The 24,904-nt window shown below is 39.8% G+C and overlaps 6 protein-coding genes and 1 non-coding gene across 11 annotated transcripts; 4 read left to right on the top strand and 3 right to left on the bottom strand.

Annotated features, from left to right (window-relative positions):
* The first annotated feature begins 260 nt into the window (after positions 1–260).
* On the top strand, positions 261–6,551 carry LOC110183967 (uncharacterized). 3 transcript variants are annotated; one of them, XM_020952333.2, is made up of 9 exons: positions 261–405; positions 1,076–1,188; positions 1,318–1,703; positions 1,835–2,221; positions 2,650–2,778; positions 4,052–4,379; positions 4,441–4,532; positions 4,588–4,717; positions 5,558–6,551. In XM_020952333.2, exons 2-9 carry the CDS (start codon positions 1,101–1,103, stop codon positions 5,674–5,676), a joined length of 1,659 nt encoding a protein of 552 aa, XP_020807992.2. In that variant the 5' UTR covers positions 261–405; positions 1,076–1,100; the 3' UTR covers positions 5,677–6,551. The 3 variants fall into 3 exon arrangements, with proteins under 3 accessions (XP_020807992.2, XP_020807999.2, XP_020807985.2); XM_020952326.2 differs by having other exon boundaries at positions 293–405; positions 1,802–2,221; XM_020952340.2 differs by lacking the exon at positions 1,835–2,221 and having other exon boundaries at positions 292–405.
* On the bottom strand, positions 6,395–7,897 carry LOC110186086 (uncharacterized). Its single transcript, XM_020955127.2, has 2 exons — positions 7,126–7,897; positions 6,395–6,788 (listed from the first exon to the last, which is right to left on the bottom strand). Exons 1-2 carry the CDS (start codon positions 7,218–7,220, stop codon positions 6,578–6,580), a joined length of 306 nt encoding a protein of 101 aa, XP_020810786.2. The 5' UTR covers positions 7,221–7,897; the 3' UTR covers positions 6,395–6,577.
* A 321-nt stretch (positions 7,898–8,218) lies between these two features.
* Positions 8,219–9,617, top strand: Lip3 (Lipase 3). The gene is made up of 3 exons (XM_020952534.2): positions 8,219–8,358; positions 8,412–9,131; positions 9,195–9,617. The coding sequence occupies exons 1-3, from the start codon at positions 8,275–8,277 to the stop codon at positions 9,573–9,575; spliced, it is 1,185 nt and encodes a 394-aa protein (XP_020808193.2). The 5' UTR covers positions 8,219–8,274; the 3' UTR covers positions 9,576–9,617.
* Positions 9,609–10,407, bottom strand: CheA87a (Chemosensory protein A 87a). Its single transcript, XM_020952545.2, has 2 exons — positions 10,143–10,407; positions 9,609–10,083 (listed from the first exon to the last, which is right to left on the bottom strand). Exons 1-2 carry the CDS (start codon positions 10,368–10,370, stop codon positions 9,763–9,765), a joined length of 549 nt encoding a protein of 182 aa, XP_020808204.1. The 5' UTR covers positions 10,371–10,407; the 3' UTR covers positions 9,609–9,762.
* Positions 10,408–10,511: 104 nt separating this feature from the next.
* Positions 10,512–15,594, bottom strand: Dic1 (Dicarboxylate carrier 1). Of its 2 annotated transcripts, XM_020952491.2 has the most exons (4): positions 15,470–15,594; positions 14,859–15,218; positions 11,713–12,135; positions 10,512–11,591 (listed from the first exon to the last, which is right to left on the bottom strand). In XM_020952491.2, exons 3-4 carry the CDS (start codon positions 12,111–12,113, stop codon positions 11,147–11,149), a joined length of 846 nt encoding a protein of 281 aa, XP_020808150.2. In that variant the 5' UTR covers positions 12,114–12,135; positions 14,859–15,218; positions 15,470–15,594; the 3' UTR covers positions 10,512–11,146. The 2 variants fall into 2 exon arrangements, with proteins under 2 accessions (XP_020808150.2, XP_020808157.2); XM_020952498.2 differs by lacking the exons at positions 14,859–15,218; positions 15,470–15,594 and adding an exon at positions 12,195–12,527.
* Positions 12,736–18,008, top strand: Elp6 (Elongator complex protein 6). Of its 2 annotated transcripts, none has more exons than XM_020952512.2 (2): positions 12,736–12,919; positions 17,153–18,008. In XM_020952512.2, the coding sequence occupies exon 2, from the start codon at positions 17,175–17,177 to the stop codon at positions 17,928–17,930; it is 756 nt and encodes a 251-aa protein (XP_020808171.1). In that variant the 5' UTR covers positions 12,736–12,919; positions 17,153–17,174; the 3' UTR covers positions 17,931–18,008. The 2 variants fall into 2 exon arrangements, with proteins under 2 accessions (XP_020808171.1, XP_020808180.1); XM_020952521.2 differs by lacking the exon at positions 12,736–12,919 and adding an exon at positions 15,441–15,733.
* On the top strand, positions 16,582–16,655 carry TRNAI-AAU (transfer RNA isoleucine (anticodon AAU)). The gene has a single exon. It is a non-coding gene; the product is annotated as a tRNA-Ile (tRNA).
* Positions 18,009–24,904: the final 6,896 nt, after the last annotated feature.

Here is a 24,904-nt window from a genome sequence, read left to right as displayed (position 1 = left end):
TTTTCGTTTATCTTGTGTTTGCATTTAAATTTATTAGTGGAATTGTATTAATTATATTACTAAAAATCGTATACTCTGTTTTTAAAATTTTTACAAGGTTTATTTTATTAATAATTAATAAAAAAAAAACTCATATGTATAAGGAATTAGATATATATATCTAATTTTTATTCACTTAATAATAGCTTTACCGTGATTGAAAAAATGACTTTAAATAACTATTTGTATAAAATTTGATTTAAGTCGTATATCCCGTTGTTAGTCCTTCGTGCCTTGCTGAGCTTTTCCGGCAAGAGAAAGCTTTCGGCAGCCGTTTTCTAACGGTGCTCGAGCTCCGCTTAGAATATTTTCTGCCCTCGAACGCTGCGGACGTGTTTGTTTTCTCTAAACCGTAAAATCGTAGAGGTAAAAACTGATTTCCTTTCATTCAGAAGTTTGGTCAATTCTTGTAAAAGCGAAGTCCATAGTATAACAAAATGTTAGCATACTTCTTTGGGAAACTTCCACTGAATGGATATTATAAAGTGCATTATTTTTGCGCCTTAAGGCGTGCAATTGATTTCTGTGTGCGTATGTGTGTGTGCTCGTGTTGGCTTAAGAAATTCTCCGGTGACCCTTTAATTCGAAAGATTCCCCAAACGTGCCTAAGTGTTTTTCCCCATTGCATCGATAATTCGCTTATGCGGCCAATTTACTCAATTTACACTAGAGCGTGCCTGTGTGTGTGAGAGAGAGAGTGAGAGGAAGTGGGAGGAGGGAAATGGAGTGCGCATCAAAGTTGGCATGTTCTCCCTGCTCTGCTTTGTTGTTGCCTCGTTCTTCTTGGCGTTTTTATTATTTTTACTGCTTTACTTGGTCCGCTTTGTTGCTGTCTTATCGATTTCTTGTGTTATTTTTAGCGTGATTTGCATATGTATGTATGTGCGTGCTCAGTGTGTGTGAGTGCTTTTGTGTGCAAGTTGTTTGTGCTTGTTTTTGCGCTTCCTTTTCAGTTTCCTTTTGCAGGCCATGTTTGTGCTGGTGTAATCGAATCTTGGCTGCTAATCAAATAAATTACGTCGTGTGTCACTTTCAGTTTTTTTTTTGTGGAATTACACGTCATGGCGGCGGGCAATCTGGTGGCCATCTTTCTCCTGGGCAGCCTCTGTATGGCGCAAGCATATCCGGCATTGTTGCCCTACTTATATAGTGAGTACCGTTATTTCTTCATTTTTCTATGTCTTGAAAAATGCCGGGAATAGTATTAGAAATGAATTGTTTTTATATTTTGTTTTTAATTTATATATTTTATTTTTACTTTAATATATATTTCCAAAGATCCTTCTAAGCGTAACAGCGCCGACTTGACTTTCCCCCAAATCGAGGACGATGTAAGTGAACTCGACCAGCTGCGTAATGAGCCAGGAGCGGTCTTGACCAAGCGGCAGCACGACGGAAGCACAGCCCGCACCACCACCACCACCAAGGAGAGCGTTGAGGAGGTGGCTGCTGCTCCAGAGCCGGGACTAACGCCAAATGCGAACATCCTGCCCGATCTGGAGCGACAGCTGGAAGTGGCTACGCCTCTGATTTCCACGACTACAACGACTAGTACTTCAGCCACCACGACAACGGCCACGTCCAAGGAGGAGGGCGAAAGGTCACAGCTGGAGGAGCCTAAAACACAGATTAAAACCGTGGTGGAGCCCACGGCCCATGCCAAGGTAAGTGCTGTTCCCTGATTCCCTAGAAAACCATCCCTTAGACCGCTTGCTGTACTCCTGGTAAACTCCAAAACTCCTCCTCTTTTGCTAAATCCAAGTGTATATCCACGAAACCACCCAAAAATCAACAGGCATTTTACGGGGCAGCTCGTCTAGCTTTCGGTCAAAATCCGGAGGTATTACCAACAACTACCACAACCAGTACAACGACAACTACAACGACCACGACACCAGCTCCTCCGCCAGCTGAAGCAGAGCCAGCAGCAGAGTCCAAGCCTGAAGCGGAACCTGAAGCTGAAGGTGAACCGGATGCTGAGGCAGAAACCACCGTAGAGGTGGCCGGAGAGCCGGAAGATCCAATTGGCGAGGTAGCCGAAACCGAACTGACCGCTTTGAATCCGCCCAAACCAAAACAGAATCATCATGAGCCCAACAAGGAGACCATCGGGGACATCGTCTTCGATGTGGTGGCCCGGACCACTGAGCGAAGGTCCAGCACGCCCAAGATCACGGCCAAGGTTCTTATGACAAATCACTGATATAACCATAGATCAGCACACAAAACGAATTGTGTCCTCCATATCCTGAACGTAAAGAACAAACAAATTGGAAAATTAAAGTAAAAAATACATAAAATTCATTGGTGAAATTGGAAACCTTTTGGTCAACAATTTATATATTGGCAAAATTTATATAAAAGCATACTCTCTTCATCCTGTCGGAGACAAAACCTTAAACTTCATAAAAGTCATGACATAATTGCACTATTTGATTTTAAATCAAATTAACACAAAGATTGGTAAACCAAAGGCACACCCAGAAAACGGAAATGAACCACACACCTGCTAAAAATTTAATCTATAAACGCTCATTATACATACTTATATATATATATATATAAATGCACAAAGTTTCCTAACATTGTTTTCCAACTTTTCTTTTTCAGACCGTCCAGCACTTGCTGCGCAGTCCAAATGGCCAATACTCATCCTTCGACATGGCCCAGTATATTTTCTGGACTGGCGATGAGACAGCGGTGGTGAAGGCTGTAGAGGAATTGGTAGAAGGAAAAGTGGTAAGTTTTTCATGCTGTTAGGTTTTAATATATAAATTAAAACAAAGTTTATATAAGTTTTCATTTACTGGGATATTTATTCTTCTTTCAATGCAATTGATTTATTTTTTAAACATTTCAAAATAAGTTTGTATAAAGAGATCGCTTAGTTGGGCATCAATTTCACAAATAGATTTAGTTTTGCTATGATCTTACATCATCATTAGGTTTAGTCTTTCATTGACTGATAATAATAATGACTGAAGCCATGAGGCCTTATGAGTGGTCCAGTATGGCACTTCGGGGGTCCGTAGGAATGGCAACCGAAGGGCGGCGAGCGGTGATGGTGTCCATGGTGATGATGATGATGGTGATGTCCATGATGCCACTGATGTCCAAATGCTGGCCAATGATGTCCAAATGCTGGCCAATGATGTCCAAATTCTGGCCAATGATGTCCATTGTGTCCGTGATGTCCATGGTGTCCATGGTTATCCTTGTGGTGTCCACAATGCGAACGTTTTTCTTCTTGCGGTGGATGCATGATTTGTTTTTATTTAATAAATATTTATTAAATTTATTATTTTTCTGTTTTGAGAACTTCTCTCGTTAAAAGCTGACTTCAAACTGATATTCCCAGTGCTTGAACGAAAGCTTTTTATACTCAGCAGAGCCCAAACGTTTAGCGATTAGATTGTTTTCATTTGTTTATCTAATCGTCATGGGTTTGTTTTCATATGCGCAATATGTCTAGAAATATTGCAATTAGTTGGTGTAATTTTAGTATGTCAAGTTTGTAACTATTTTTAGATTCATATATATTGTTATTATTTCATTCATGAATAGAATATTGCAATATTAAATTTTAAACAATAATAGCGATCACAAATTGTGGATTCGGGGGGAGGTTTATTGTAAACACTTTAATTACTTGTAAAGATGTAGAATATTTGTTTCAGTAATATTTATTTTATTTATTAGTTTAATTTATACATTCCTTACACAGTTCATAATATTTCTACTAAGAAATACTAAACAATTTTTGTGAAATTGTTGTGAAATACTCAGAAAACCGGTTTCAAAGGGCTGTAATATTTCTGGTCTTATGTTTGTTAAGCTGTAAATACATTAATAGTGTAAAGATTTAAACATAGATTTTTCGTCCTATATATCAGCTTATATTAAATATATAAAATTGTGTATATATTTATATATCTTACCTTTTTAAACCTCCCAATATTATTTATATTCATTCTTTTCCAAGGCAATAAAAACATCTTTAATCCTTTTTCAGATTTCTCGTGAAAGCGCTTTGAAATTCCTGCAGGATATTCGGCTGGGTATCGAGTTCCTCCAGCGATCGTATGCCAATCGCATCTTTCCCGAGGAAGTCCGCCAGAATCAGCTAAAGCGTCACAGTCCGCCCAGCACCATGCCACCAACTACGACCACAACAACTACGACAACAACTAGCACAACCACAGAGAAACCATTCCCAGAAGTAAGGGAATCCGGATCACAAACCGGGATACCACAAGAGGCAGGAGCAGTTCCCATTAAAAATTTCGATAGCTTTACCTTCTGGAACAAACTAAAGGTTCTGGACAATGAAGCACAGCAAGGTGAGGGATATATTTAAATATTATAAATTTGCATTCAAAGAAACCTTTATTAAATCCACAGATCTAAATGACTATGATGAGGGTCGGGCCAAGATTGTGGAGTACTTGTACAATGAATACTCCCTGGAGGAGATTCTCTACAAGCTGGCCAAGGTATGTAAATGGTAGCATTATTTTTCGATTGATACTTACTGTATTTTATTTTAAGGTGATGTTTGCCCAGTCCCTGTCCCATGGCTCAGATGAGGCTCAAATGGAGCTACAGAAGCTCACGGAATTTCTAGAGCGTGAGGGCAACATGGGTGTCATTCCCATTGATTTGCAAAAGAAAGTCTTAAGTGAGTTAATCATAATGTTATTAGATTTTAAGATGTTAATTTAGCTTAATTAAATATTAAACAATACAATTTAAGACAGCACTGTTAGCCAAAAGCAATTATTATAAAGAAAACTCTAAGCTCATAACTAATTTTCTTTTCATATATCCATTATATATTTATTTAATATATTTATCGTATCTAATAAGTTAACATAAATTATTATTCTACAACGTTCTTGTCTCCATATTTAACAACGATGAGATCTATCAGCAGAGATCCCATCTGTGTTACACAGTCTGATTTCATCACTTGTCTTAGTTTTTCATAGTCTGATGTCATCACAAGTCTTTCATGGCCTCATAATAATATTTACTGAATGTTTGGTCCTTTAAAAAAGGAGATACAAAACATTTCCTTGGTCCTTTTCCGCAGTGTTTCCAATTAATGTCAATTTTATGTTGTCCAAAATGACAATGCCAATGTCGGCGTCGTCCATTATTTTCCTGTTGAACGTTGTGCTGTTGCTCTTGTGACTGCTCCATTTTGCAAATGTTTTGTGATGTTTACAACAATAATAACAATTTATAGTAACTTAATTTTCCTTTTTCCTTTTGGAGAAGTTCTCTCTTTGATTGCTGGCTGCAAACTGATTTTTCCACAGCTTTATACAAAGCTTTTATACGAATATCGCTTGCTTGCTGCGTATAAGCATTTCGTGATAGCTTTGATTATTTTCATGTGGCAAGCATCTATAGATAGGGCTTGAAATAGCGCTATATTTATGTGTAATTAAGTGAAATATGAAAAACATTGTATATAATGTTGTAATTATCCTAATCCTTGATCTTCTCATTTTAGGAGTTCTTCTAAGCGCACTGTCGGACACCTTGACCGAGCATCCGGAGCTGCTGCCGGCGGCGCGGGTCAATCTGGCCAACCCGTACTACAGGCTTCCAATGCATACCACAAGTCAATAGAGCTCCTCCTATGGACAGTTATCAGCTTAATACAAATCTCTATATATAGTATATGTTACCACGCATAATCCGCATCAGCTGCTAATGGCATATACCCACTGATCGGCGCTACTCTGGGGAGGCGCACTCTCTGAACTTTAATTCAACTTGGCCCTAAGTTCACCCCGCGATCGATTGGCACCTTCCATTTTGGTTAACGGATTAGCCTACGTGTAATATAGCAAACAAAAAAATGATAATGAAAATACTCTCGTGATATTTTTGGTCAGGCAGAGGCTGAGAATAACCTTTTACACTTACGGTACGATAAGAGAATCAAAAATAAATGACAAACCAAAGAGTAGCCGAACCAAAACAAAACAAAATGAAAACAAAATCATAACTGACGAGAGAGACTTGCGCCCCTTTGAGCTTTTAAAATTAATATATAGATTATCTATATGTATATGTCCAATGTATGCATACGAATTGGCACACTTGCTTATATTTGATATGAGTTTGTTAGTTAGATACAATGAGGTTGAGGTTGAGGTCGCTGGCAAAATCGATGGATGCCCACGGACGACCGTTTGAAGCAGGAAAGGGCTCTGAGTCCGCCTATATCAGTAGAAAATATGTATGGTTATAACCGCTCCATGGACGAGCGTACTCAGTCGTAAATAGTTATTACTTCTATATACAAATATGTTCTCCCCCGAATAATTGAGCATTGCATGCATTATTGATGGATTGGTTAAATGATTGATTGCGTTGCGAGTTACATAAACGAGATGCATATAAGAATTAGAACCTGTATCAAGAATTATCGATTATACACTCAATATACATACATATATATATATATAAATATAACTATTAATATAAATTAAATAAAATATGTTCATTTATTTGTTATTTAACTCTACAGCTCCTTTTTGGGCTCCGACTTCTCTGAGCTGTCCAGCAGCTGGTTCAGCCGTTCATCTGTCAGAGGTTCCTTGCTATTGAAAAGTTTCTCAATCTCGGCCCGTTCATCATCGGGTATATCCTTGGCATACTGCTTGGCCAGCTCCTCTAGACGTTGTTGATTTTTCTTTAAGTGTCCTGGTAGCCAGAATATAGTCTGAACCATTCTGAAAAATAATTGGGGGGGGAATATTTTATTATGTTATAGGTTCTTGTTTGAATTTAACTCTGAGTTTAATGTAAACTTCTTATTAACTCACATAGAATGCCTAATTTGTTATAACTTGAGTAATATTTACTTTATATGAAATTTTAGTTTATGGTTTCATTTTTATATATAGATTTTAGGGTCTCCGCAAAGATTTTTGTACCAGAAAACAATGTGTTTATTTAAGTTTAAACGATTTTAAGTTAGAAGCAAAGCACAGACAAATTATAAAATAAAAATGTCTTCATTTCTTGAATTTGTGATATATTTAATACAAAATAGTGTCATATCCTTACTTAAGCAGTATAAATCCGCAAAGGGCCAGCAGCAAACACAGCCCAGAAGTCTTAATCATGGTCCAATAGTCAACCAAAACTTGTTGGTGCTTCATTTTTGGTATTCTGTTTATATCTCTTGCCTCCTTTCGTGACTAAATTAAAACCTCAACTGTCATGTGTGTCCACTGCGACAGGGCCACATCTCCGCGGTCGGAACCTTGGCAATGTTGTGGCCACGTCGCCAGGGGCAGCAGGACCATGGGATACGTGTATTAAAGACCAGGCGACAGACCAATCACATATGGTGGTTATAAATCAATAATCCATTTGTCCTGATTTGATGACCCGACTTTAACAAGGAGCCTCTGGAAAGACACACGGGGAATTTAATGCGATGTTGCTGCAACATGTTGCTGCTGCTAGCATGTGAAGTCAGCCATTTTTTTCAGACGGTTTTGTTTTCATTTTGCTATCGCATTTTCTATTTTTAACAGTTATCTTCTAAATGATTTTAACGTATTTGAAAAATATAGGTAATAATGATATGGCTAATTAATAGGAATACACTGCGGTATACCCTTAGTTAAGGCGTTAAATTTCTTAAGAAAGCTTATTATCATATGATATTGATTGGTTTTGATAAATTAAATATTTTAACTTAGTAAACCAGATTCACTAATGAAAATAATTATACAATTTGAAGTAAATATAATATTTTGGCAAAGGAAATTTAAGTAAAATTTAAGTAAGGGAATTTTAAGTAAAATGTAATGAAATCTATAAATGTTAATCAACCTTTTTTAAATTTCTTTCTATTGGTTTTATTGACAAAATTCCCATAGTATGATTTTAAAATAATATACCCTTTTAGTCCTTTCAAAAACTGGGTATCAAAATAATTGGAAAAGATAATGAAATCAGCAGACTGGTTAGGGGGTCTCGAGTTCCTTTTTTTTAGATTGTAAATTAGAATCCCGCGATATCAATCTGAACAAGAAGCTGATTAGGCACATGCGTATCTATCTCTTCTATATATTTCCCTGATTTCTTGGGGGGTTGTGACCGCGCAAGCCAATAAATCTGATTGCTATTATCACTCCTATAGATAGTGGTCAAGAGGACGCTATAAAAGCCTCAAGTCCTAACCGTTCAGACCACAGTTTTGCGATGAGAGGAGTAACGCTAAAAGTAGCCATATTATTGGTCGGTTTGGGCCTGGTTTTGGCCGGCAAAAGGCCCATCTCGGATTGCGTAAGAACTACAAATATACATATATCTAGGATAAAAACTAATAATCTTTCCAGGGTGAGCGTATCGAGGATGATGGCTATCCAATGGAGCGTCATAAGGTCGTCACCAGTGACAGTTATATCCTGACAATGCACCGCATTCCGTATTCCCCCAAAACCGGCTATAGTGAAAACCGCCCTGTGGCCTTCCTCATGCACGGAATGCTTAGCTCTTCCTCCGACTGGGTGCTCATGGGCCCGGAGAGGTCTCTGGCCTACCAACTGGCCGACGCTGGCTACGATGTCTGGATGGGCAATGCTCGAGGCAACACCTACTCCAAGGCCCATCAGTTCTGGCCCACTTTCTGGCAAATCTTCTGGAACTTCAGCTGGAACGAGATCGGCATTTATGATGTCCCAGCCATGATTGATTACGTTCTGAAGGAGACTGGTCAGGAGAAGCTTCAGTATGTGGGTCACTCGCAGGGCACCACTGTCTATCTGGTGATGGTGTCTGAGAGGCCCGAGTACAATGACAAGATCAAGTCGGCCCATCTCCTGGGACCTGCCGCCTACATGGGCAACATGAAGAGCCCCATGACCCGTGCCTTTGCCCCCATCCTGGGTCAGCCTAATGCCATCGTCGAGTTGTGCGGATCTATGGAGTTTATGCCCAGCAACAAGTTTAAGCAGGATATGGGTATCGAGATGTGCCAGGCTACGTCTCCCTATGCCGATATGTGCGCCAACGAGATCTTCCTGATTGGAGGCTACGATTCCGAGCAACTGGACTATGTGAGTAGATTAAAATAAAACTGATATCAGCATACAGTTAACACGTCTATTTCCTTGTTTCAGGACCTTTTGGAACACATCAAGGCCACCTCGCCGGCTGGTGCTTCTGTTAACCAGAATCTGCACTTCTGTCAGGAGTACAACTCTGGCAAGTTCCGCAAGTTCGATTACACCGCCATTCGCAATCCCTTCGAGTACGGCAGCTACTTCCCTCCGGATTACAAGCTAAAGAACGCCAAGGCCCCGGTTCTATTGTATTACGGAGCTAATGACTGGATGTGTGATGTGAGCGATGTCCGCAAGTTGAGGGATGAGCTGCCCAACATGGCTCTGGATTACTTGGTGCCCTTCGAGAAGTGGGCCCATCTGGACTTTATCTGGGGCACTGAGGCCCGCAAGTACGTGTACGATGAGGTCCTGAAGCAGATGGAGTATTACGAATAGATCTATTCACACAACCGTAATAAAATGAACATATAACAGAGACAAGAGCACCTTTATTCGTAACGGATCAGATGTAGAATTTAACTTTGGTCATAAGGACGTCATTAATACGAGACTCTATTCTGTAATAGCCCAGTCTGAAATTTGAACATAGACGATTCACGAATAATATACATTTATGAAATGATTATTCCATTATTTCCAGCTCGGCCATATATTCCAGCTTGATGTGCTCGTCGTGTAGAAGTCTAGAAACAATACGGTAGTATCCGGGTAATAGAAGCTTCTTTAACAGATGCACGTCCAGTGGGAAGTCCTCTAACTGGTAGTGATCCGGCGGCAGAGGACAGGTGCTAGGATGCGGAGCATTTGAGTACTCTTTGAGGCGCTCGTAGAAGAACTCTTTGTAGTAGGACTTCATGAGGTCGCAAACTCCCAGGTCGTCCAAGTCGAGGACTTCTTCGAACTCCTCATCAGGTCCGGGAGCTCGTGAGACGGTAATGTGTACCTGTAATAGGTTTGGCATGTTTAATAATAGTCATATATTCAGCATTTTCTTTCTCTTACCTTCCAGTCGTTGTCCATCGTCACATGCTGTTTCATTTCTCCGCTAACTTTCAGCACATTCTCCTCAAACTCCGCGATACGCAGATGGCATTGCAAATCCTGTTTCTTCTCGATCGGTTTCTCCAGCTTGTATAGTCGAAGTTTTCTTTCCGCTTGAACATCAATAGGACTAAGGGAAAGCAGGACAATTGCCAGCACCACCAGGTGCCTGAACGAAGAGGAAGCCATTTCTGATGCTTGATCATTGGTTGTTGCGGCTTTATAGCGATAGCTAGTGGGGATTGTCAGCAGATCAAATTGCCGCTTGTCTCGCAAATGGATTTAATCGGGGGTGTCCCCAGATACAGTGTAAATGATATCTAAATGCTATTCATTTTGGTTTGTTTTATTCAATTATTGCATGGCAGTCTTAACACATTAAGCAACAACAAGCAAATGCTCACCAATTGGTAAATAATTAAAGTTAATTGCTAACAGCACGGCAATGACGACGAAGTACGATCAAGCGCAACCTAAATCATTCATGACCCCATTAAAGAGGGTAGATATTAAAGTAATATAATAAATTTAGATATCTTTCAACTTATTTAAGAAGTTTGTTCTGGCCAGTTCTACAAATTTACAATTTAAGAAATTTTAAGCAAATCTAATTTATAAAGCAATTCTACACTCAATGAACATTCGACGGATTTTGATACAAGTACTTTAGTCTTAAAATACAATATGTATAAATGCCTATGATCCTTTAGCGAACAATATCATTAAATAATAGTATGTCCCTATACAGTGGGCATGAAACTCTTAAATGCCGGCCAGGTACATATATCTATAAGTATTTCGCAACAATAAAAGCATAAAAGTTAACAACTTGAACTGGCTAAAGCTAAGCTATGTGTTGTAGTGAACAAATTGCAGCTGGAATGTTACCATTGCTCAAAGGGAATCCTGTCAGCCAACCATGGGTGAGAATTATTGCCTAGTCACGGACTCAAACTTCATCCCGGCTATCTTTCAATGTAGCCAAAGTTGAGTCGCAGCTGCTCGAGGAACACGAACGTGATGATCGTGTGCGGTCCCAGACGCACAAAGGCCGGAATATAGCCCTTAAAGAAGCCAAGCGGGCCCAACTTTGCCGTGTGCTTAACGATATCCCACAGACCATTGTACTCCCCGGGCTTGGCATTCATTGATCGTGTCTTCAGCACGTCCAGCGGCTGGGTCAGCGTGGTGGCTATCGTACCGGCCACTAAAGAAGCGGTAAAGTGCGTCACCAGGTTGTCCTTGAAGTAGGGCGTGGACAGTAGATAGATCTTTGTCTGATCGTAGAAGGCAATCTGGCCGATGGTCATCATGCAGCCACGGGCCGTCGCTGTGGTGACGCCAGAAAAAAGTCGCGAGAATCCCTCCAAGCGATATACCTTTATGAGGCCGTCCACGGCGTTCTTGTAGCTACAAAGAGAGAAACGGAGAATTAGTGGTCTTTCAATATCAACAATCTGTTAGATACTAAGATATAATTAACAATTCTCTGTATCTTTACATTCTTTAAAAGTTTCATAGGGAGACCTACTTGCGACGCTGCTCCACGGGCAGCTTGACATCGTTCTGCATCCGCACGTTGACCATGTCCGCCGGAGTGCCCACAATGCCTCCAACAAGTCCAGATAGTCCGGCTAGGGTCACCTTGCCAGCGAAGGTGTTTGTGTTAACGTGCTCCTTCCCCACCTCGTAGACACCGAAGCGGGTGGTGGAGTACGTCATCTGGCGAAGCATCGAGGCGGAGAGGCCATTGTAGAAAGCGAGCACGCCCTGTTCTCTGGCAATCTTCGGGAGGAGCTGGAACACCGACAGCTTGCCCTGTTGCGTCTGCAGCGTAACCTTGATGAGATCCAGTGGATGGGTAACAATGGCGGCGCCTACACTGCCCAGCCCGCCAAAGTACCACCTCGATTTCCGCTGCGGATTGACCATCTCGGCTGTTTCGAACTCTTACCTGAAAAGTGGTAGAAATAAATCGTTAGTTAACCGATTAGTTGGAAACTCTTCTGTTACCTATTTTTATATGTATAAAAAAGGTGGTTCAACGTTAAGAAAGAGGCGGCATTTTCAGTGGGCGGCGTTATGTCATGTCGGTGGAATGATAAGGAACTGAAGGAATTTAAGGACGCACTGGAAACAGCTGAGCGTTTGCGCCAAAGCTCTGCCCAAGAAGCTTTTGGACTGTTCAATGATGGTAACTGTTATCTTGGGGGTAGGTACACAAATTTCCGAGGGGTTGTTGTGGGTAATATGGAAATGTAACATTTGAAATGTAAATAAATAAAATGATTTATTTATTTATATTCCATATCCTACTGATTGGAAAATTAAGCGAAAATAGAAAATAGTGAAAATAACAAAATTCACCCAAATATCTACATAGTTATCAAGATATAAAAGTACAGGAATGGGTAGTTTGTAATATATATGTATTTAATTTAATTTAATAAGATCATAATTAATAAATTAAGTAAAATATAAACAATCCCTTTTTCTACGCTCAAGGCTCATTCAGCCGTTACATTCTGCTAAAATTGTTCGCCCTGCGCCTAACAGCACTATTCAGCGTGCTGATAGCTCGGCCAAACAGCTGATCGCATCAATTTTGTGGTCACACTAAATCCTACCTACAACATGTTTTTCATTTCATGTCAAATTTGTATATTTGTTTCGTAAACTATACCGATAAAGTGAAAAAGTGCCTGCTAGTGAAAAACTTCCGAGATCCACATATCCGAGTGAGTAAGTGGCGCAATAATTTGAACCCCGCGAGCTTGCGCAACAAGTCGCCAACATTGTTGCCGGCCAGCGTCTTTTCCAGCGATCTGAGAGGTTTTTTTTTGTGATGCGTCTCGCATTTCTGTGTTTACATCTCGGTTTGCGTATTTTGTATTTGTTTATAATTGCCAGTCGATTGGTAATGGTTTTTAAATGATGCATGAGATATCCGCCGAGGAATTTGGGCCATCGGAATAACAACAACAATTGGAATGTGAGAGCTGCAAATGTTTAGCTATCTGTTGTGTATACTCTATGATGGAGGGGAGAGATTAGCGAATAGTTTATGAAATTTGTAATCATTGTTTGTTCTTGTTTTACCAGCTCTCTTGGTAGTATATTGGAATAACACATAGAAAAGTTAAAAATGTCAATGCTTTTATTTAACGTTGACTTATCTAAAGGAAGCTAACTTTGGGAAACCGAAGGGCGAACCCTTGCTGAGAAAATCCATCATAGTTTACTCAAAAATGCATAAATTTTCAATCGGAAAACATTGTTGTGCTAATTTTTATTAGGCTAACGAATCTGCATACCAAGTTAAAAATGTAAGATTAAATTTTTTTTTCAATGTTTGATAATTTTAACGATGTTACCCCTTATAAAAATTTGGTTAAAATTTGTTTTCTACCGGACATGGCTAGATCGCTTCGGCTGTTAATGCTGGTCAAAAATATATATGATTTAAAAGGTCGGAAATGACTCCTTCACTGAGTTTCATGCTTATGACTGAAATTATAATACCCTGCAAGGTTTGTGATTTAGTGCCCCTGTCAAATAAAATCAATATTTAAAGTTATTCTATATCTATATAAATCTCCATATTTATCTATCTATAAATTTGTAACGAGTTGCTGACTTAAAATAATGTAAAAATTTAAAAAAGACAGACGCTCTACCAATTCTATATTTCTAAAAATATCTTCCTGAAATCAGCGAGGAAGCTTAAGTGCTATTTTATATTTCCTTAAAAGGAAGAGTGTTCTCTCCTTGGATCAACACAATTATCAAGTGTACAGTGGACTCGTTTTACAGCCAAATTCAAGGGCGCAATTGCCTTCGGTAATAATTGTGAACACTTGGTATCGATATCTCTCGAATTACTTAACACAAAGATTGTTTTGTTGCCATTTATACACCTGAGACCTTTGGGAAAACAAAATCTTTATAGAGGGGGTGGCTGTTCTCCCGTCCTTATCAGCTTTGGACCCTAGTTACCGGGTCATATTTATAGAAAGATAACATACATTTTACCATCGATCGAAATCCCGGTACACAACATTATTGCTAGCATGTGTTTTCCGTTTCTGTTTTTCCTGCCCGCCCGCTTTTATTTATTTATTCAATTACTATTTTTGTTTGGGAACCGCCACGTGCGTCGATTGCTTCATAAATTATATGCAGAAAGCAAGGCAGAAGATTTTCTGCCAAACTGCTTTCTTTTTTTTGTTTTGTTTTATTCTCAATTTTTTTTTGGTTGAATTTTATCTGAATTTAAAAATGAGTGGCCGGTGGTCAAAGTCGAATTAATAACGAATATCACATGATCAGCTGCCATATAAAAAAGTTGTTTTCCTTTCATAATCGAGCCCCCAAAAAAAGAGCAAAGCTGATAATGGATTTTACCACTTATAAACAGCTGATTTCTGGGCAGATTTTATTCATTTCTCGGGGTGATCTCTGGCATAGACACATCGCGTGATAATCGACTCAGACATTATCTCACAACTTTGTGTGTGTTTGCCCATTTTGAAGCCGCATGTTTGCCTTGCAAATTGAATAATAAACTGACACTGCAATTGCAATTGCTAAACTGCAATTGAATCAGAGAAAGGCGGTGTCGGAGAGAGAATCAGAGGAGGAGGAGGAGCGGCCACAGCTGATGGCATATGTATTTACCTTGAATCAAGAAACGCTGTCACTCTGTATTTTTTTCCTGGTGCTTTTTCGGTTGTCTGATTTCCGCGAAGAAAACTATTTAATAAGTTTATAATTTTTTTTCGGCACACCGGGAGAGAGAGCGCGGGAGACAGAGAGAATATGAGACCTCAGCACGTCATCGCTGTCCACACAAACTGGTCTGGTCTGGGCTTTGGGAATGGAGGAGGGTTTGGTCAGGGGCAGCTGCTGCTGCTGCTGGAGGCAAACGAAACGAACGAAACGCCTGAGCACCGAAAGCGGACTGATCGCTGGCGTCGTCGACAGCGCGCCAGATCCCACACAACTCACAACTGCCGGCAATAGTACCGACCTCCTACACTGCAAAACAAATTGGGTAAAATCGAGAAGTAAAATGTGTATATTTCTGATAGTTTTCGTTTTTGTAGAGAAGTAGTGCTAGCTTTAAAAGTTATTGAATGTTGCAACTACTTGCATTTTTAATTAAACAATTTTTGAAGCCTAATTTTAAATACTTTTTAAATTTCTTTAAACTCAAAAACTAATTTTAAATGATACCGCGGTTGATTAAATTTTTCTCAGTGTTCACATGCGCTCTGGATTTGACTCACGGGTCTCTTTTTATCGCTTGGTCAAGGCGGTCATGTCGGAAGTGCTCTGCTGCTGCCGGGCACTGGGGTGCTGCTGGGTCTGGAACTGGGACAGTCTCTGGGATTGGGGACTCTGTGTGGGAATCGGGATCGGTTTAGTTAGTCGCTGGTTGGCGGTCAGCAGAGCGACACTGTGAGAGTGACAGAGTGGCGGAAGAGAAAGTAAGAGAGCGACAAGAGTGATCCAAGAGAGTCAACCCAACCAATAAACAACAAACCAACCTGGTGAGAGTTTCTTACTGACACCGCTCTCTTAGCTTTGTGTATGTGTGTGATACAATGATAATACCTTCACAAGAACTTATAATCATACATGGAATACGGTGTAATTGCAGACTTTATAGAATACCCATTCACCTATCTCACTTTCCATTCCGGCCAGGTTCACAGTTATAAGCTTTCCAGGTGCCATGTGCCCTGTGGAAGTGACCACAGTTTTCCACGCCATAACTTTTATGTAATTGCATGAAAATTGGGACATGTGCCGGCCCAAAAATAAGTTCAAGGCACAGGGCATTAATCACAGCACTCTTCATTTTCCCCTCTAATTAATGACATTTCCATCGAACGCTTGTTTTATGCCTAATTAGTTGGTAGTTTCAAGGCTTGATTTCTTCACTTAATCGTGTGTGTAATGCACTTTAGAGTCAAGGTTTAATTAGAATGTTTTTAATTGCCTGCATTGCAAATACTTTACGAGCGGAAAATGTGTAGCGAAGCCCAGATATGGGGGATAATGCCTTGATAAGAACACCCGCACACCTTATCGCTAGAATGAAGGGGCAAATATTGCCACCGGCTATTATTAACAGCATGCTTAAAACTAATTTAAATATTTTCGAGCACGTTTCGAGTCCATGTCTCTCCATTTACACCTTTTAGCAACTCTAGACCAAGTGTTAAATTTTGATTAAATACAATAGAATAGAACTATTGTGATGCAGCGTAACAATTGAGGTTCGAGTGCCTCAAAAATAAACACCGAAAGCTTTTACAGAAAGCTTATGTCTCAGAATAGGGGATTCCCAAGAGCTTTGCGCCTCAAGTGGACCTTTGCCAACGCCTCAGACATCGGCCCATTAGCTCAGCTGGTTAGAGCGTCGTGCTAATAACGCGAAGGTCGCGGGTTCGATCCCCTCATGGGCCAGAAATTACTTTTTTTTTCTTTTATTTTTTTTTTACTTTAAACTTAAACCTAAACTTAAAGTATAAACATTATAATGCAGTACAATTCAATTCCTAAAAATGAGAACAAATACCTTGGTTATATATAAACAATAATGTTCTTCCATTTAACTTTGAATTTATATTTAGCTCCTTATTAATTCCCCCTGATTTATTACAAACTGAATACTCTTTGTTTTCAAAGACACGTATGACACGCTGACAGCAATGATGAAGTGACAAGATGGAAATTCCCTTTTTAGTTATTCCCCTTACCAATTTTTGGCCAATAAATTTCAAGTTGTTGGCCCCGGTCAAGTCGAGTGTTTTTAACCTCTTCGGCTTGGCTGGCCACGTGACCCGCCGCGCGCAAAAAAAAAGAAAATAAACGAAATACTGCGCACTTAATTAATTGAACCCCGCAGATGACATTTACAAATTGACCCATGGCCGTTCTTTTCTTTTTCTGCGTCATTACAGATCCCCAAGCGTAGTCGAAACAATGGCCACCTCAGTGCTATTAGCCTGTGGCCTCAATGAGCAAAAGTTACCGGGATTCGTGCACATCAGCGAGGAGTCAAATGTGGATGGCAGCTTCCTGATCAGCTGCATCCTGGGCCAGAGGCTGCGCATCTCCAATGCTGGAACTCTGCTCGTTTGCCTCCAGCATCACTATCATCATTATTTCAATGCCGGCATGAGGTTGGGTTATAATACCAATATTTTCCAAGGCAAAACGCTCGGCGTAATCGATGTTCTTAGCGACATGGCCGGCGAGGGATTGACCTCCAAGTGGCTACGCCGCCCCGAAGGTCAGACATTGACCGAACAGCTTGTGGAGGATATTCGCGTCCAGGTGGAGAGCAACTACGCCAGCCGGAATAGCTATACGGTGTTGATCGACAACCTGTCCATATTGTTCAATCTGGGTGCCAGCAAGCTGCAGGTCCAGCAGTTCTGCCAGGATCTAGCCGCCCTTGCCAAGGAGCGTGACAATCTGACGGTCATCACCAAGCTGAGCAACAGCGATATCTACCAATTGACGGACAATAATGTGGCCAAGCTGGGTCAGGTGCGCATCCAGGTGTTGCGGTTAAAGAGCGGCGTGTTCCGGGAGGTGGATGGCAAGCTCCTGATCGAGCGGGTACTGGACGAGGGTAACTATGCATGCGAGGAGACGCGCAAGGAGGTGCTCTACAAGGTCAACGATCGCAATGTCAAGGTCTTTACGCCAGGCGAAATCGGTGTCAAGGTCTAGAATGGGGTTTGCGTCTGATTTATTTTATGAATTTTTAATAAAGCCATTTTTTGTATATTCTGAGAAGTGTCAGCTAAAGGTTTCTTCTTATTCTTGTGAAATTTTATAGTGTTTCTTAAGCTTGGTGGTTTCTCGGTTTCCACGTTTCTTGGTATTTTATTGCAGGATAAAATGTGAAGTTAATTAGAATTTAAGGTGTGTTTCAAACGGCATCTTCCAAGTGTATTTGTTAACTTGAAAAACTAAGTTTAAAGTAAGTTAATCTATTCTTGATTTATAACTTTGTTAAGAGAAGCAAAGGCCAGTATTAAATTAGGAATGAAACATCTTCGATGCTTGAAATTAAACTTAAGTTTAAAGAAGAGTGATTCGCGTGTAACCAAGTGGTCATCCTCCCTCGATGGTCATTGCGCCGTTCAATCTAATTGCTTTTTTGTTCGTCTTTTATCTGGTCTCATCTGTTGACGTCACTGGCGATGGCGAAATAATGATGAATTTATGTCTGGTCACGATCAATAAGGAGCCAGTATAAGCGACTTGTAGGCGGTAACCCGAGTCAGTGCCAGAAAAGTTTGCCCACAACTCGGATAAGTCGTAGGTCCAACATAAACGCCAAATGACGCCGTCGACAATAAAAGAAGGCAATTGAATTTTACCAAACCACGCATCAGAAAGTTGATTAACTACGCTTGGGCCTGGGTTCCTGCCAAAAAATGTGCTTCGGTTGCAAGACATTGTTTTTTTTTTTGTTTTTGGGTCCTTTTCGGGGAAGGATTTATTTATATTCTGTGCTTGAATGAGATTGAGTTTGGCCCGGACCAGGAAAACGGCTTTCCAGTTTGTTAATTACTAGAAATACTTTATGGCAGGCTTTGATGAAGAGTTTCCGCCAGGAAATTTGATATTTTCTTCTTTTTTTTTTGTGGTGTGCGAGACGATGAGTTAATGTCCTGGACTTGATAAATGTTGATTTCATTTAAATGCCAGTAATGCCAGTAATTTCCAGCATCACATTCCCAGACACTTGTGGCAAGTGTTTATTGTTTGCCGCCCGCTCCTCTCCGGGTGCCACAAAATTTGTTTTCACTCATTTAGCATTCGCCTCGCAAACTGTCGCCGGAGTAAGCCGGGCGTAAATCGGGAATTGCATTTAGCGGTGGCACACGAACACCGAGATATGGCCCCTAAACAAAACCCAGCAGATGACTTAATTAATTACGCAAATGCTTTTTGTTCACCCGAGCGCTAAATGTCACTTATTGAAAGTTATAGCGATGCGGAGCGTTGTCGGGATATTGGAGCCAATCGCAGGATATGCTTTAAAATTCAAGATTACTGGGAAAAAACGTGAGCAAGAGCGAGTTCGAAGAGCAAGAACACCCATTGAAGTGGAAGTTAAGGAACATATACACTGAGGTATAAGATCTTTTCATAAATTTGTTTAAAGCAAATAAATATTTAAGAGTTTATAAAATTTAAACATAAAAGAATATACTTTAAGACTTGATATATATTTTCCCCCTACTCACGAAAACATCCTTGATACTAGACCAAATTTTTCCGGGTGCAAGGATAAGGAGTGAGCAAGCGGGGCAAATCCAATTGCCGGTTTGTCCTTCACCGCATCGACGGGGGATGAGGTACTGAAAGTAATGAAGGGGCAAAAAAAAAAAGAGGAAAGCCGTATTCCCGCATGAAGTACCAAAGGATGTTACATCGTAAGTGCTTAGGACACGCCCCTTTTACGAACATGTCCCCTGTTAATGACAGTGCCGCATACGGATTTTGTTGCATACTTTCAGGCCAGCGCCGGAAATGAGTATTTGGGAAATACACTCACAGTTCGTTATGTGAAGCATGCTGTCGGGATCACAAATATATATGTATGTATATATATATGTGGATTTTTTGGGGCATCGCCATTGATGACAATACCAAGAACATCCCCCCTCGAAAAAAAGAGCAAAAATTACGCGCAAGCCATAATTTATTCACATAGAAGCATCATAAACATAAATTCGGCTCGCCGGCCTCTGTCCTTTCATCACTGATAATAACGTCGCATTTGTGCGGTCCAGGCTAAAAAATGGGCCAGCCAGGGAGTACAATGACCAAGCGAAGGAACACACAGACACCTACGTCATCATCCCACTCTCCATAAAGAATTATCTGACAAAAAAAAATGCACCCTTTTTCGCTGGCATCAATATTTTTTTAAGGTTGCCAGCTGATATGAGGCCATATCTTCCGATTTTCAACGCCATTGTATCGCGCGTTGAGTTATCGACAGCCACTCTCCTGGCAACATCTTATTTTTCGTCGTCGTCACACATGGCGTATGTGTAATATTTACTTACACCACACACCCATACACTGTCGGTTTAAAGTATAAAAACAACAAGAATGTCTTGAAGCTGCTTTTAGCTGCTTTTGACAACGTGAGCTGTCTTGTCTAGGAGGATTATGGAAAGTAGAGCCAAAAGGATGTATGTAAATAAAATATCAAAGTGCCGGATGAAACAAACAGTTTGTTAGTTTAAATGCCAAATTGACAGAGATTAAATCTTTTACATTCTTAGATAATTATAAAGTTAAATTAAAGCATAATATCAAAGGAATTTCAAAGTTAAGTAATTTGTTAATTAAACAATAAAATATTTATATCACACAACGATAACCTCACATGAATCCTCTTAAAAGTTATGCAAAAAATATTTGAAATGTCAGTTTCAATTAAAGATAGAGAAACTATTTTTGCATATATTGAAATCGAAACTTTTGCCAAATTAAATTTTTGCTCTACATTTTTGTTTAATTTTATTTCGTGCGGGAAAATGCAGAGACGAGAGAGAGAGAGAGAGCGAACGAAAGATAGAAACGCAACGAAATGTGCTTGCAATTTTACTAATTCAATATGAACATTTGAGTCCCTGTGCCAGCAGAAAACGGGAATTGTCAACTGTTTTGTGTCCTTTTGTGAGCGCCCCTCCCTCCGGTTAGAAAACTTTTTCATGGCTCCGCTCGTTGCGCTTCCTTTCGCATCGCCACGGTTCCGCTTCCGGGAAAGCAATTAAAGATACATTTTCAGCCAAATGAGCGCTAACGAATTTAATAATTTCCATTCAAATGCCGCCACCGAATGGCGGCAACCAATGCCAGCGAAGCCACTGATGCGCAAAAATGTCCCGATTTCGCAAGGATTTCGGTGAAATAAACTGGCCGGAATGTTAAGACCGCAATACTTTGCCGCTTTCATTAGGACACCTAATTTATAGGTGCAGTAATCGCATTTCACCACGTTTGCCGCAAAAGTGGCTGCTAAACCGAAAAAATACATTCAAATTGATTACGTTGCGTATACGCAACATTGCCACTCTGGCTTTTTCGCCACTTAAATATTGTTGGCTGACACTTTTGAACCCAGTACTTACAGGTGAGGTGGGTATATTGTTGGAGAATGCAACAGGAGTATATATTGATACTAGGAATTATTAATTTATGATATTTATGATCATTTCGCTCTAAAAATAATGTTTGATTCAAGATTTTACCATGCAAATATCTTTCAAAAATATACTCAAAATACAAATCTTACAAGAAACTAAGCTAAATATCCTTCGACTAGGACATCCTCTATATATGCTTGGTTATTCGAGCCGCGCCATGTAATGTGGGCTGTGTGCCATGATTATGCGGTTGGCTGGCTTTTGCATAGGGCGTGTACCCTGCGCACCTCTAAGCCACGTTAAGTGCTCGCACCTACGCAACACCCCTGCGGGGCTTAAATTGAAAACTCAACCCAAATGGCGTGACAATCAACCCGGCCAAACAATTACCAATTTCGACATGCACAGTCAGACATGGACGTTTCCGTGCCATAAAAGCGCCCGAGGATAACATAGAAAGATACAATATTGATGGCTCGTTACCAGCAAATTGTATAAAAATCCCATGCCATCCCCCTCGCCATCTTTTGCTTTATTTGCTGAAACACTTTTTTATGGCTTGGCCGGCTGTCATAAAGATGCCTTCGACATTGGACATTGGACACTGGCCATGACCATGGACCAGAGATCTTCTGTGGCCAGTATAGGGGTCAGGTTCCAGGGGCAAGTGGTTATTGCCAATTGGCTCTCAGTAGTGATAGAAGAGCTTGTCCTTTTATCCTTTTATTACATACACATTTTTAAGAAAAAGTGTACATTAAGTAAAGCATGAGATCTTGGACATTTATCCAGTAGTTCTTTCAACAAATATTATAAAATGAGAACTGTTTAGTGAGCTTTTGTTAACTTCAGCCAAATTACCACAACCTATATTCCAGCAAACAACACTTAATTTTAGATACAAATACTCCGTATCCAGATACTTTTCATTATGTATCTTGTATCGATGGCAACAGCACGTGGCTAGTGCGAATGCACAGACTGTTACTGGGAGTATCAATGGAACGTTGATTGGAATTTGCATATACTTTTAAACCAGATTAGCTGGCATTTAGTGACCCACGCGAAGGATTTCCTGATTCTCTGGTATCACGTAGGCTGGCACCCGTTTGTTATCTTTCGTGTTCTTGCTGACCTTTGCTGTCCGGAATCCTTAAGTAGTTCTGTGAAGCGTTCATAAAACAGTCACTTATATAATGCTTGAGTTTTTGCCTTTGATAAGCATTTGTTGGGCGAAATTTTGGTAAAATTATGTTCAGGCGGATACCTTTAATTACGGCACGTTGCTGTTTGTGGTGGCCACCTTCTGCTGACTGCTACTTTATGGCAGTAATTTTGCTGAAAACTTTGGCGCTGCAGTAAATTTGGCACAAAGTACACTTGCACAATGGGCGTCGACACCAGAGATAAACAGACAGCAAAAGCTAGATCCTGTGCACTTCAAAAAATATACAAATATTTCAAATTTATATGCATAAACCTTTAGTTAAGCCAAGAATAAAATTTATAATCAAACCTTAAGTCTTAAAGACTTTTGCCAGCATTTTGTATATACTTTTGTAAACTCCTGTCAGCCACAAATTCCAATTGGGTTCCACCGGAAGTAAAGTTTCTATATCATAAAATTATAAGAGAAATGTTTAACCATAATAAAGTCAAGTAAAGTTCTTCAAATGTCAAAAATATATGGTGATGTTTACAGATTGTTTTTGATCCTAATTGATTTGGGCTTTATTTTGAAGGGGAATTTTGTTTAAGTGTAAGCCAAACAAAAACAGGGGAAACCGCGAAATGTTACGCCCCCAAGAACACACACATAGACAACACAGACAGGGATACACTCACACACAAACACATCCGAGCAAACACAGACATCAAGAGACACACTCACACAGGTGGCAAAAAAAAAAAAAAAATGGCGCGTCGCGTGTTGTAATTTTCATGTGTCGGCAAAACGGAAACGGAAAAGCAAGGCAAACACACACACACATACACACACACAACCGACTTTCTAAGCAAACACACAAGCCTCAACTCTGCACACCCACAAACATGAAAGACAAACAGTAGGAAAAGCGTGGAAAAAAGGAAAACCGCAGCGAATGATAATGGAAGGCATTAAAGCAGATTAGTTGTGATGCCAAAAATGGCGAAAAAGGGAAAAGCGGTCTGAATTAGTGAAATTCAAGGACGCGTTTCCTTCTTTTATTCTTTTGGTATGCGTGAAAAGGCCTCAAATTGATGAAGATGTAGGTCATTCGATGTCGGCTGCAATCAGTTGGTCCTCCTCTTTGGGTTAGCCCCACCCATACTCCATTGTTTTTTTTTTTGCTTTTCCAAGGCTAATTCTAATTATTTTCCTTCTTTGGGAACATCCTTGAAAAAGGAACTCTCGACATAGTTGCGGTTCTAGCCGTTTTTAAATTTTTTATTCTTTGTCTGTTCTTAAAATACTTGGAATAATTTTAAAATCAACATACACATTTTTAATAAAGAAAAAGTCTTTTGTTTAATTTATATATAATAAACTTTTCAAAAACATTTTCCTATATTTGAATATTTGCTTTAAGTTTTGGATGGAATAAAGTTATTTAGAAAAATAAAGTTATTTAGCTAATTAGTTTTCATACTTTAATTAAGTTCTTTGAAAATGTTGGCAACACTATCCCGGTATTGTTATAACCCATACACTCGCACATTCACATTTAGCCATTCGAGTTAAAATTAAGAAGACGAAAAAGAACTTGTCGCTGGGCAATTTGTTTAATGAAATCATCAAATTAAATAAAATGTGCGGCCCAAAAAGTGTAAGTGTAAGCAATTTGCTGTCGCCATTTGTTGTTGCTTTTGCTGTTTGTGTCATGAAATATAAAACCACAGTATGACATTGCCCTAAACCCCAAGGCACCCCAAACCACCGCCTAGCACGTGCCCACCCACTCACAGTCACAATCAGACGGGGAAATGTAGGAAAATGGCGTCAACACTGTGAAAAATACTAGAAATTATTGTCATGTCATTGTCAATGGTTTTGTATAAAGATTCTTTCTAATGCTTTATATTAAGTAATCATAGCCACGATATGTCCCCGAAAGTTGTCGGACATTTGGTATTATTTTCTGTTAATTGTACAAAAGATATTTAAAATTATGGTGGTTTCAAATTGTATTTACCATATTGATTTTTCATTATATATAGATTATTTCCTCTACATTTTCTCAGTGCCCTTGAAATGTAACCAGAGTCAAAAGCATAACTTTGATAGCTTGGATGCTTGGCGCGTGTTGGCCACATGCTTGCACGTCTCCTAGGCTGCTGCCATTTTGGCCATGTTTTCAGCCTAAATAGCCCATTGCCCATCGTCTCCGATCCTGGCCAAAATTCGCCTTGGGGCATTTCAATTACATTATTAATCACATCACTCGGAGGTCTTATTTTAAGCAGTTTTGCCTCCCCCAGCTGCCGGGTAATAAATTCTCTGGCCACCAAAAAAAAAACTTTTTCAATTAACACAGAATTATGCAAATT

This window comes from Drosophila serrata, unplaced genomic scaffold, assembly GCF_035046125.1.
Source record: "Drosophila serrata isolate PLE 108 unplaced genomic scaffold, ASM3504612v1 contig_382, whole genome shotgun sequence".
Taxonomy (NCBI): Eukaryota; Metazoa; Arthropoda; class Insecta; order Diptera; family Drosophilidae; genus Drosophila; species Drosophila serrata.
This window is presented reverse-complemented; position numbering and strand designations above follow the sequence as displayed.

Coding starts and splice junctions, on each gene's coding strand:
- LOC110183967 (XM_020952326.2), top strand. CDS start 1,101: ATGGCGGCGGGCAATCTGGTGGCCATCTTTCTCCTGGGCAGCCTCTGT. Junction 1,704..1,801: donor AGCCCACGGCCCATGCCAAG/GTAAGTGCTGTT, acceptor GCTAAATCCAAG/TGTATATCCACGAAACCACC. Junction 4,380..4,440: donor GGACAATGAAGCACAGCAAG/GTGAGGGATATA, acceptor TTAAATCCACAG/ATCTAAATGACTATGATGAG.
- LOC110186086 (XM_020955127.2), bottom strand. CDS start 7,220: ATGAAGCACCAACAAGTTTTGGTTGACTATTGGACCATGATTAAGACT. Junction 6,789..7,125: donor TGCGGATTTATACTGCTTAA/GTAAGGATATGA, acceptor ATTATTTTTCAG/AATGGTTCAGACTATATTCT.
- Lip3 (XM_020952534.2), top strand. CDS start 8,275: ATGAGAGGAGTAACGCTAAAAGTAGCCATATTATTGGTCGGTTTGGGC. Junction 8,359..8,411: donor AAAGGCCCATCTCGGATTGC/GTAAGAACTACA, acceptor TAATCTTTCCAG/GGTGAGCGTATCGAGGATGA. Junction 9,132..9,194: donor ATTCCGAGCAACTGGACTAT/GTGAGTAGATTA, acceptor TCCTTGTTTCAG/GACCTTTTGGAACACATCAA.
- CheA87a (XM_020952545.2), bottom strand. CDS start 10,370: ATGGCTTCCTCTTCGTTCAGGCACCTGGTGGTGCTGGCAATTGTCCTG. Junction 10,084..10,142: donor CGATGGACAACGACTGGAAG/GTAAGAGAAAGA, acceptor AACCTATTACAG/GTACACATTACCGTCTCACG.
- Dic1 (XM_020952491.2), bottom strand. CDS start 12,113: ATGGTCAATCCGCAGCGGAAATCGAGGTGGTACTTTGGCGGGCTGGGC. Junction 11,592..11,712: donor CCCGTGGAGCAGCGTCGCAA/GTAGGTCTCCCT, acceptor CTCTCTTTGTAG/CTACAAGAACGCCGTGGACG.
- Elp6 (XM_020952512.2), top strand. CDS start 17,175: ATGGCCACCTCAGTGCTATTAGCCTGTGGCCTCAATGAGCAAAAGTTA.